The sequence below is a fragment of the Bos indicus x Bos taurus genome, chromosome 13 (genome assembly GCF_003369695.1).
Source record: "Bos indicus x Bos taurus breed Angus x Brahman F1 hybrid chromosome 13, Bos_hybrid_MaternalHap_v2.0, whole genome shotgun sequence".
Taxonomy (NCBI): domain Eukaryota; kingdom Metazoa; phylum Chordata; class Mammalia; order Artiodactyla; family Bovidae; genus Bos; species Bos indicus x Bos taurus.
This window is the reverse complement of record NC_040088.1, coordinates 36,564,735-36,576,980: the sequence shown is the minus strand read 5'-3', so window position 1 is coordinate 36,576,980 and position 12,246 is coordinate 36,564,735. Positions and strand designations below refer to the sequence as shown.

Sequence of the window (12,246 nt, the reverse complement as noted above, 5' to 3'; positions counted from 1 at the left end):
CACTTGGGGGCTGCCGCTCGTGTTGGTGTGCTCAGGGGCAGGGATCTCCCTTAGCTCTCATGGCCCCTGGAAAGAAGACGAGAGCTCCAGGCACAGTCACAGGACCTGTGTGTGTGAGGGGCAGCCCTGGTGTGCTGTAGATCTAGGCTTCTCTTCAGACCCCAAGTGTGTATTCTTGAAAAGCTGATTGGTTAGAATTGAGAAAACAAGTAGGGCATGCCGGTTTCTCAACCAAATGGAAAAACTGGTTTTAAAGCACTGCAGTATTGTATCGGAATACAAGAACTTTGGATAAAAGCGTGTTTTCACAACTGCAGGGCTTGGCTCCATTTGTGCAGGAGTGTTGTTGGATCCATCTGACTTGCAGTAAGTAGCTGTTTGACTAGGATGTCAGTATTGTAATACAGATGTATTTGCTGTTGTGCTGTTTGATCTCTTAAATAACCACCATATTATAAAGTGATCCTTAAAGACCTCAATCAGTTTCCGAAGGACAGATCTTAGAGAAAAATTGACAGAATTTTGAGTGTTACAATTATTGGAATGGCCTCTTACTGAGTTTTATATAATGACTATGAAAATAATTTTTATACGTTTCCATAGGGCTCCAGTGGAATGTGCAGTTTTGCATCTTATGTGAATAACAAAACTTTTACATTAGCAGGATTTCAGAGGAAATATTTACAAACTTTCAAAGGAAAGTTTGGGGTATTAGAATCCTTTATCCTGAGACCAGGATGTACTGAGACCTGTCAGTATATCCTCAGAAGTCTTGGATTACCTGGTGGCTCAGATGGTAAAGAGTCTGCAGGCAATGTGGGAGACCTGGGTTCAAGCCCTGGGTTGGGAAGATGCCCTGGAGAAGGGAATGGAAACCCAATCCAGTGTTCTTGCCTGGAAAATCTCATGGATGGAGGAGCCTTTTGTTCTTATGGGTGGGGCCATGCTCAGTAAATCTTTAATCCAATTTTCTGTTGATGGGTGGAGCTGTGTTCCCTCCCTGTTATTTACCTGGGGCCAAACTATGGTGGATGTGGATGTGATATTGTGGATGTGACTGGTGATAGAAGCAAGGTCCAATGCTGTAAAGAGCAATATTGCATAGGAACCTGGAATGTCAGGTCCATGAATCAAGGCAAATTGGAAGTGGTCAAACAGGAGATGGCAAGAGTGAACGTTGACATTCTGGGAATCAGTGAACTAAAATGGCCTGGAATGGGTGAATTTAACTCAGATGACCATTACATCTACTACTGAGGGCTGGAATCCCTTAGAAGAAATGGAGTAGCCATCATGGTCAAAAAAAGAGTCCGAAATGCAGTACTTGGATGCAATCTCAAAAACGACAGAATGATCTCTGTTCGTTTCCAAGGCAAAACATTCAATATCACAGTAATCCAAGCCTATGCCCCAGCCAGTAACACTGAAGAAGCTGAACGGTTCTATGAAGACTTACAAGACCTTTTAGAACTAACACCCAAAAAAGATGTCCTTTTCATTATAGGGCACTGGAATGCAAAGGTAGGAAGTCAGGAAACACCTGGAGTAACAGGCAAATTTGGCTTTGGAATACAGAATGAAGCAGGGCAAAGACTAATAGAGTTTTGCCAAGAAAATGCACTGGTCATAGCAAACACCCTCTTCCAACAACACAAGAGAAGACTGTACACATGGACATCACCAGATGGTCAACACCAAAATCAGATTGATTATATTCTTTGCAGCCAAAGATGGAGAAGCTCTATACAATCAACAAAAACAAGACCAGGAGCTGACTGTGGCTCAGATCATGAACTCCTTATTGCTAAATTCAGACTTAAATTGAAGAAAGTAGGGAAAACCACTAGACCATTCAGGTATGACCTAAATCAAATCCCTTATGATTATACAGTGGAAGTGAGAAATAGATTTAAGGGCCTAGATCTGATAGAGTGCCTGATGAACTATGGACAGAGGTTCATGACATTGTACAGAAGACAGGGATCAAGACCATCCCCATGAAAAAGAAATGCAAAAAAGCAAAATGGCTGTCTGGGGAGGCCTTACAAATAGCTGTGAAAAGAAGAGAAGCGAAAAGCAAAGGAGAAAAGGAAAGATATAAGCATCTGAATGCAGAGTTCCAAAGAATAGCAAGAAGAGATAAGAAAGCTTTCCTCGGGGATCAATGCAAAGAAATAGAGGAAAACAACAGAATGGGAAAGACTAGTGATCTCTTCCAGAAAATTAGAGATACCAAGGGAACATTTCATGCAAAGATGGGCTCAATAAAGGACAGAAATGGTATGGACCTAACAGAAGCAGAAGATATTAAGAAGAGGTGGCAGGAATACACAGAAGAACTGTATAAAAAAGATCTTCACAACCAAGATAATCACGATGGTGTGATCACTGACCTAGAGCCAGACATCCTGGAATGTGAAGTCAAGTGGGCCTTAGAAAGCATCACTATGAACAAAGCTAGTGGAGGTGATGGAATTCCAGTGGAGCTATTTCAAATACTGAAAGATGATGCTGTGAAAGTGCTCAATCAATATGCCAGCAAATTGGGAAAACTCGGCAGTGGCCACAGGACTGGAAAAGGTCAGTTTCATTCCAATCCCAATGAAAGGCAGTGCCAAAGAATGCTCAAATTACCGCACAATTGCACTCATCTCACACGCTAGTAAGTTCAGTTCAGTTCAGTTGCTCAGTCGTGTCCGACTCTTTGCGACCCCATGAATCGCAGCACGCCAGGCCTCCCTGTCCATCACCAACTTCCAGACTTGACTCAGACTTATGTCCATCGAGTCAGTGATGCCATCCAGCCATCTCATCCTCTGTCATCCCCTTCTCCTCCTGCCCCCAATCCCTCCCAGCATCAGAGTCTTTTCCAATGAGTCAGTTCTTTGCATGAGGTGGCCAAAGTACTGGAGTTTCAGCTTTAGCATCATTCCTTCCAAAGAAATCCCAGGGCTGATCTCCTTCAGAATGGAGTGGTTGGATCTCCTTGCAGTCCAGGGGACTCTCAAGAGTCTTCTCCAACACCACAGTTCAAAAACATCAATTCTTCAGCTCTCAGTTTTCTTCACAGTCCAACTCTCACATCCATACATGACCACTGGAAAAACCATACCCTTGACTAGACGGACCTTTGTTGGCAAAGTAATGTCTCTGCTTTTCAATACGCTATCTAGGTTGGTCATAACTTTTCTTCTAAGGAGTAAGCGTCTTTTAATTTCATGGCTGTAGTCACCATCTGCAGTGATTTTGGAGCCCAAAAAAATAAAGTCTGACACTGTTGCCACTGTTTCCCCATCTATTTCCCATTACTCAGCTCTAAAAAAAGAATGAAATCATGCCATTTGCAGCACCATGGATTGATCTAGAGATTATGATGCTAAGTGAAATAAGCCAGAGAGAGATAACATATGACATTGCTTATATGTAGAATCCAAAAGAAAAAAGATACAAAGGAGTTTATTTACAAAGCAGAAATAGACCCACTGACATGGAAAACAAACTTATGGTTACCAAAGGGAAAAGTGGTGGGGAGAGGGATAAATTAAGAGTTTGAGATTAACATATACACACTATTATATATAAAATAAAATAGGTAACGGGAACTATACTCAATATTTTGTATTGCCATATGAGGAAAAAGAATCTGAAAAAACACATCTGTGTGTGTGTATAACTGACTCACTGTGCTGTACCCTACAAGCTAACAGCTTTGTCAGTCAGCTACTCCATCCAGGCGTCCCTGGGGCTCAGATGGTGAAGAACCCGCCTGCTGTGTGGGAGACCTGGGTTCAACCCCTGGGTTGGGAAGATCCCCTGGAGAAGGGAGAGGCTACCCACTCCAGTATTCTTGCCTGGAGAATTCTATGGACAGAGGAGGCTGGTGGGCTCCAGTCTGTGGGGTCACAGAGCAGGATGTGACTGAGCCTGCACACAAGAGAATGCATGTATTTTCCTTAGTTCTTTTTTGGTATTTATTTAGATCATTTTGAGTGAAATTATAATCCTATTCTAGTTGTCTTAGTTTTATTTACTCTGAATGTCAGTTTTCTGAACTCGAGTTGGGCATGCTTTTCCTCAGTTGGCTGTTTAGTACACATGTAGGCTGCATGGCCTCTGTTGCAACCCTCTTCTCTGCCTGTTGATGTGGCCACGGAAGACAGTACTGCAAGGACTGAGGGCCAGGTCCCAGTGAAACTTCGGTTGCTAAACCAGACAGCATCCAGTTCGTTAACTGCTCTTCCGAACTTTCAGACCTTTTAACCAAAATTCAGTCCTATGTTTCCTACTGTGAGATTCAGTTTGTTAGTGTAGTAGCTTTTAGAGAAACCTACCAGCATCGTAGCTTTGAGATACCTCACTTAAGTGCTCAAAATGACAGTAACTGCAGATCATAGTTACATAATTCTTTTGTATTGTTCAGAATGTTTTCATAAACACCTTTTGTTTTTTATTTAAAAACACCGAGAGTAGAGTTGATGTGACTGTACCCTCTTGCAAATGGAAGCAGATGTTTCTCAGAGGCCAGTGGATCCCCCTCCTCCATCCTCGCTGAGCCCTCCCGTGTCTCTCTGCAGCGTGTACTCTGGGCACCAGTCCATCCTCATCCCACCAGCAGAGCTGGAGACCAACCCTGCCTTGTGGCTGCTTGCTGTGAGTCAGTACAAAGTCCGGGATACGTTTTGCTCCTATTCAGTGATGGAACTGTGCACCAAGGGGCTGGGATCACAGACAGAATCCCTCAAGGTAAGCAATGCAAGAGTGCCTGGAGCATTGCCAGCATCCTGGGGAAACACAGTATTGGAGGGCATGGAAGAGGTGTGGTGGGGCAGCCACTGTCACCTGAGGATTTACAGAGTTGCTTCTACATGAAAACCTCGTTTTATACCATGAATGTTTTCCCACTGCCAGAGTTAGAGATCAGAACGTATGTTATTGATGTCTTTAATTCTGTTCGGGCTGCTCGGAGTGGCCTGAACTGCCTTTTTAATTGTTGGTAGATTCAGTTTTATTCCAGTGATGAGGTTACAGTCATAGGTCTTAATTTAGCCACTCATTTCGTTTTTCTTGAAGACTTTGATTGGTATATCTGGGTCCTAACCAGATTTCATTTGTACAGTTCAGTGAACAGTGGTTTGGTTTTATTTGTTAATATTCAATTACCATTATGTGATAGCCGAGGACATCTGGGTAGACATACCATAATGTTCAAGTAACTAGGAGAGAATAATTGTAAGACCTATTATTGTTAGTATTCCAATTGTTCACTGTTTCTATGCTCATATGTGAGAGAGAGAGAGAGAGAGTGTGTATACCCAGGTTATATTTGTGTGTATGTATATATACATACAAATTACCTATATACTTGGCATTAGTAAAGCAATGTCTTTCTCTCTCCTGGATTTTGTTTCCCTATTCAGATCCAGTGCATTAAGCTTGAATGAGAAAGCAAAATGCATGGTAACTTTGATATTAAGCTACAGAAATAAATTATTATTTCTTCAGTTCAGTCGCTGAGCCATGTTGGACTTTGCGACCCCATGGACCGCAGTACGCCAGGCCTCCCTGTCCATCACCAACTCCCAGAGTTTATCCAAACTCATGTCCATTGACTCAGTGATGCCATCCCACCATCTCATCCTCTGTCGTCCCCTTCTCCTCCTGCCTTCAATCTTTCCCAGCATCAGGGTCTTTTCAAATGAGTCAGCTCTTCGCATCAGGTAGTCAAAGTTTTCAAGTTTCAGCTTCAACATCAGTCCTTCCAGTGAACACTCAGGACTGACGTCCTTTAAGATGGACTGGTTGGATCTCCTTGCAGTCCAAGGGACTCTCAAGAGTCTACTCCAACACCACAGTTCAAAAGCATCAATTCTTTGGTGCTCAGCTTTCTTTATAGTCCAACTCTCACATCCCTACATGACTACTGGAAAAACCATAGCTTTGACTCTGTGGACCTTTGTTGGCAAAGGAATGTCTCTGATTTTTAATATGCTGTCTAGGTTGGTCATAACTTTCCTTCCAAGGAGTAAAGTGTCTTTTGATTTTATGGCTGCAGTCACCATCTGCAGTGATTTTGGAGCCCCCCGAAATTAAGTCAGCCACTGTTTCCACTGTTTCCCCATCTATTTCTCATGAAGTGGTGGGACCAGATGCCATGATCTTAGTTTTCTGAATCTTGTGTTTTTAAGCCAACTTTTCCACTCTTCTCTTTCACTTTCATCAAGAGACTCTTTAGTTCCTCTTCACTTTCTGCCATAAGGGTGGTGTCATCTGCATATCTGAGGTTATTGATATTTCTCCCGGCAGTCTTGATGCCAGCTTATGCTTCATCCAGCCCAGCATTTTGCATGATGTACTCTGCATAGAAGTTAAATAAGCAGGGTAACCATATACAGCCTTGACGTACTCCTTTTGCTGTTTCAAACCAGTCTGTTATTCCATGTCCAGTTCTAACTGTTGGTTCTTGATCTGCAGATAGGTTTCTCAAGAGGCAGGTCAGGTGGTCTGGTATTCCCATCTCTTTCAGAATCTTCCACAGTTTATTGTGATCCACACAGTCAAAGGCTTTGGTATAGTCAATAAAGTAGAAATAGATGTTTTTCTGAAACTCCCTTGCTTTTTCTATGATCCAGTGGATGTTGGCAATTTGATCTCTGGTTCCTCTGCTTTTTCTAAAACCAGCTTGAACATCTGGAAGTTCACGGTTCACGTACTGTTGAAGCCTGGCTTGGAGAATTACTTTCCTAGCGTGTGATGTGAGTGCAGTTGTGCTGTAGTTGAGCATTCTTTGGTGTTGCCTTTCCTTGGAATTGGAATGAAAACTGACCTTTTCCAGTCCTGTGGCCACTGTTGAGTTTTCCAAATTTGCTGGCATATTATTTCTTGAAGTTATATTTATATAGCAAAAGAAATTTATAAAACATAATTATTATTCATGTCCACCTATGTATGCTACAAAATGATTATGTTTCATGAACTTTCCCACAGGGTACATATGTAAATGACCAAATAAATGAAATCTAAGCACTTCACACTTTGATTAGTTTAACGCTTACAGTGGCTCTCTGAACTGGATCCATTATTGTCTCCATTTAAAGATGAGAAGACTTACATTACAGAGAAATCAAGCACCTTTTCCAAGTTCTTATATTTAATAAACTTCAGGGCCAAATTTTGAATCTCTGGCCCCAGGTGCACCGTCCAGAGCACAGGCTGCATTCCCCCAGAACATGTGTGTGTTAGGGGACCTCCTGTTTGGCACACTCATCTTGCCCCATGTAGCAGCATGTCTGGAAGGTCGCCCTCAGCACAGGGACCCTGTCAGCTCGCCCAGCTGCGGCTGGCTCCTGGTGACTTTCCTGTGTGCGCTGGAGACCCCCTCGCTCCCATGCTCCCATGTCATTGCCATTCCCATCACGGTCTGTGCTCTTCCTGGGCTCTGTCTGGGTGTGTTATGCTCAAGACACTTAATTTCCAGCTCCAGGGTGTTTCCATGTCATTCGCTTGATGGAATTTGGGCAGAAATGAGCTGTGCTTCATCGTGACAGTTCAAGCTCAGGACCTGAAAGGAGAACGGTGTTTAAGAAGCTGCCCAGATGTTTTTGTTTTCCATTCCTGTATTAAAAGTAGGTTTCTCATTTCTCTCCAATGTGTGTTCTGTGTGTCCAGGCTCACAGGAGTATATACAGGTGCTTCTGTTCCTCCCCGTACCCTGTCCTTTAATTATGTTATCCAGATCTTGTTTTTCTTCAACTTTGCTCCTTATTATGCTGCTTCAGTTACTTAAATGCTTGTAATGGCATCCTTGATAATCGGATATGGGCCGTTCTTTGTTTACACGTATGTTCTATAGCATTTTGATTACTAGTGTGGACTCAGAGCTCTGGGAATGAATATCTTTGTGGAGTTCCTGCGGGTTTTGTGGGTCTGGGTGAGGAGCCTGCAGGTCACACCGTAACACTGGCAAGTGTGACCTCCTGCCTCTGTCATTACTTGTAGGCACGAGGACTGGACTTGTCCCGCGTGCGGACCTGTGTGGTGGTGGCAGAGGAGCGGCCCCGAATAGCACTCACCCAGTCTTTCTCGAAACTGTTCAAAGACCTGGGCCTCCACCCGCGGGCCGTTAGCACCTCGTTTGGCTGTCGAGTGAACCTGGCAATTTGCTTGCAGGTGAGTTTCCTTGATGCCAATAAGTGCGTGGGTTACAGAGTGACTTTTAAAGACAGGCATACAGCGCCAAACTGCTCACCACAGTTCCCTGCTGATGCTAACCCATATTTAGAAGGAATCTTTCAATCAAATGCATGTGGTTGGTGCACACTTGTTTCCTTTTTCTTTTAGTTAAAGTCTGCATTTGTCAGTAACCATTATTCATAACTAGCATTCACAGGCTTATTCTGTCCTGGGACATTTCAAGTTTTGTAGCAAGAGTTGCTGTTTGTCCAAACCTCTCAAGTCAGGCTCTTTAAAGATGAGATACTAAACAAATGTTTCACTGTGGCAAGAAATCCTGTCCCTTGAAGTAATTAGTCTCTTGTATGCAGACAGTGATTTCTGTAGGGAGAATTCCAGTACGTTATGCAGGTTCACAAATTTGCTCCTGTGGTGACACCATTGAAGTAACACTTCAATGCCGCACTTAATTGCCGCATTTCTAAGGTAGAGCTATAAGTGAGGCTGACCTCGTAAGGTAGCCTGTATCCTATGTGGCCAAAAATATTTGTTTCCTGTCTCTTCATTAGCCCACTTCTGACCATCTTCACTGTTCTCTCCTGCTCTGAACTCTTTACCTGAGATCTAGTTTATGAAGGAGAGGAAAGTCATGTGGGAACCTCCCCCCAGTGCCCTTCAGGCCGCCTCAGCCAAAATGAACTGCTCCCAGGCTCAGCTGCAGGCTCAGTTCCTTTGCGCTTATGAAAAGGACAGGAACTTCCTTTACAGCAGGTGCTGGAGTGGAGGACAGTTGCCTTAAACCAACTCCCCGAGCTCCCCTCCCTGCCACCCATCATGTCCCCCATGTGTAGCCCAAGATGCTGCTTCTAGTTCCCCTTGGGCAACCATGGAAAGCTCCTGGTCTGCTGACTCCTGGGCTAGAGCTCTCAGTATTTAGACTTCAGAGACAAAGGACTGACTGTCCCCACATGATCAGTCTAATAAGATCACTTTAGAAAAATCAGCGACAGGAAGGTTTTCTGATTTTCATTAGATGTTCCTTGCCTCTGTCTCCCTTCTCTTTGAATCAGCTCCATTTTTAAACGTGTGTAACTACCAGAGTCCTCAGGAGTCCACTGAGCCTTGTTCTGTGATTGAAGTAATCTGAAGGATTGGATTGATTTGCCCAGCTAGTCCTTTAAATGCTGAGATTTTCTTTTCCTCTTCACCTTTATCTGTTCTGCTTGAGAAGAAATGAGAAATGCACTCATTAGATGAATCCAGCTATAGGATTCTGTAACACTCCCTTCTCCTGCAAGCAGTGAATTACGAGTCCACAGGAATCTGAGAGAGACAGGCTCCTGCCCACAGCAATGTTATTCTTCTCTCTCAGAATGCTGGAAAATGAAGGGAGAAGGACATAGAATAGATCCCATATTAACAAACATTCAGCACTTGTCCACTTCACACAGGCAACAAAGAATTCTACAACACTTTATAATATATAAAATTAAAACTTTGTAGACACTAGAAATAAAGCACTTATGTTATTTACCTCTTTTTTTCATTTATTTCCATCTACTTAATCCAAAATGTTTTAAGAAGTTTTTATAAGGAAGCAGTAAATTAAGTAGGGAAAAGTAAAATACACTAAAAATAATAGAAAGGGTAGAGCTGACAGAAAATAAGGGTAAGAAGCCAGGAATGAAGTTGGCACATAGGTACTTGGCACCTTGTGGCCTGAAATACAAGCGCCATCTGTCTGTGTCCTTACCACCTAGCACTGGACCTGGTGGTGCTTTGTAAATATTTAATAAATATGTGTTGCAAGAATGTGGAATACTTGAAGTTCTATACTTTTAATAAAGAAAACTAATATATTCTTTTATGGAAAGCAACCCCATCAGCATGATGCGGAGGCAGAGTGGGCATTGCCAGTCCCGGGCCACAGTGCTCGTTTGGGATCTTGGCAGCGTCTCTAAGGGGTTTTGTATGTTTTAAGTTTTTCTGCTTGTGTGCTTTACTCGAATCTAATTTTCAGCCAGTTTTCCTTTTTCTGAATGATCAGTATTAGCAAAGAGCTGACAGTATTAATGAGTCTGGTAGCAGAGATGAATCAGGTGAACTCAAGTGCGTCCCCCTGAGCAGTGCAGGCCTCCCCCTGCTGTGCCTGCAGCCAGGTGTGCCTCAGAGTTGTGGAGTTCTGTGGTTTGGGGGGCTGGACCATGTGTGCTCACAGCAGGCTGTGTGCAGAACCCTGTTACCCCACATGTGGATGTGGGGTCTCTGGCATGTTCCATCCTGGGAGTAGCCTCATGTCAGCCAGAGTCAGATTTTACTTAGATAAACTCAAGACACAGTTCTGGCCCTCAGGGACCCACATGGACAGTAGACATACAGATGAATTTTTCAGTAAGTGAGTAAAATATTCTTAGGAAAACTGAAGTAAGAGCATAAAAGGGGTACAGAGGAGGCAGTTTTATGGTTAGGTTAGCCAAGAAGGACGTCTCTGAGTTGACAGTTCTGCAAAGCGCCCTGTGACATGAACATACAAAAATGTGGGCAAAAGCAACAACAAGCGCAAGGCAGGGTTGGTCAGTGGAAATGTTTATTTTCTATTAATTTTTGCATAAATAAAAAAATATGTGATTATGATCCCAAATAAGATCTTCATGACGAAGATAACCACAATGGTGTAATCACTCACCTGGAGCCAGACATCCTGGAGTGCGAAGTCAGGCGGGCCTTAGGAAGCATCACTACAAACAAAGCTAGTGGAAGTGATGGAATTCCAGCTGAGCTATTTCAAATCCTAAAAGATTATGCTGTTAAAGTGGAAATTTCTATTTGGAAATTTAAACTCCAAATTTAAATTTAGAAAACTCAGCAATGGTCACAGGACTGGAAAAGATCGGTTTTCATTCCAATCCCAAAGAAAGGCAACACCAAAGAGTGTTCAGACTATCATACAACTGCACTCACATCACATGCTAGCAAAGTAATGCTCAAAATTCTCCAAGCCAGGCTCCAACAGTATGTGAACTGTGAACTTCCAGATGTTCAAGATGGATTTATAAAGGCCTGAGGAACCAGATTTCAAATTGCCAACATCCGTTGGATCATAGAAAAAGCAAGAGAGTTCCAGAAAAACATCTACTTCTGTTTTATTGACTAAGCCATAGCCTTTCACTGTGTGGATCACAACAAACTGGAAAATTCTTCAAGAGATGGGAATTCCAGACCACCTTACCTGCCTCCTGAGAAATCTGTATGCAGATCAAGAAGCAACACTTAGAACCAGACATTGAACAACAGACTGGTTCCAAAATGGGAAAGGAGTACATCAAGGTTGTATATTGTCACCCAGCTTATTTAACTTATATGCAGAGTACATAATGCAAAATGCTGGGCTGGATGAAGCACAAGCTGGAATCAAGATTGCTGGGAGAAACATCAATAACCTCAAATACACAGATGATGCCACACTTATGGCAGAAAGTAAGGAAGAACTAAAGAGCCTCTTGATAGAAGTGAAAGAGGAGAGTGAAAAAGTTGGCTTAAAATTCAACATTCGAAAAGCTAAGATCATGGCATCTGGTCCCATCACTTCATGGCAAATAGATGGGGAAACAATGGAAACAGTGAGAGACTTTATTTTCTTGGACTCCAAAATCACTGCAGATGGTGACTGCAGCCATGAAATTAAAAGGCACTTGCTCCTTGGAAGAAAAGCTATGACCAACCTAGACAACATATTAAAAATCAGAGACATTCCTTTGCCAACAAAGGTCTGTCTAGTCAAAGCTATTGTTTTTCTAGTAGTTCATGTATGGATGTGAGAGTTGGACCATAAAGAAAGCTGAATGCCACATAATTGATGCTTTTGAACTGTGGTGTTAGAGCAGACTCTTGAGAGTCCCTTGGACAGCAAGGAAATCAAACCAATCCATCCTAAAGGAAATCATTCCTGAATATATTCATTGGAAGGACTGATGCTGAAATAACTGCAATACTTTGGTCAACTGATATGAAGAACTGACTCACTGGAAAAGACCCTGATGCTGGGAAAGATTGAAGGCGGGAGGAGAAGGGAACGAC

The 12,246-nt window shown here is 42.8% G+C and overlaps 1 protein-coding gene across 5 annotated transcripts in view; it reads left to right on the top strand.

Annotated features, from left to right (window-relative positions):
- The window catches only part of DIP2C (disco interacting protein 2 homolog C), a 294,331-nt gene that overhangs the window by 263,806 nt on the left and 18,279 nt on the right, over positions 1-12,246 (top strand). For 4 of the 5 annotated variants that reach the window (XM_027559454.1, XM_027559453.1, XM_027559452.1 and 1 more), the window contains 2 exons: positions 4,575-4,743; positions 7,996-8,166. In XM_027559454.1, coding sequence (XP_027415255.1) covers positions 4,575-4,743; positions 7,996-8,166 — 340 coding nt within the window. The remainder of the gene's footprint in view (positions 1-4,574; positions 4,744-7,995; positions 8,167-12,246) is intronic. The other variant, XM_027559456.1, reaches the window with a different exon arrangement.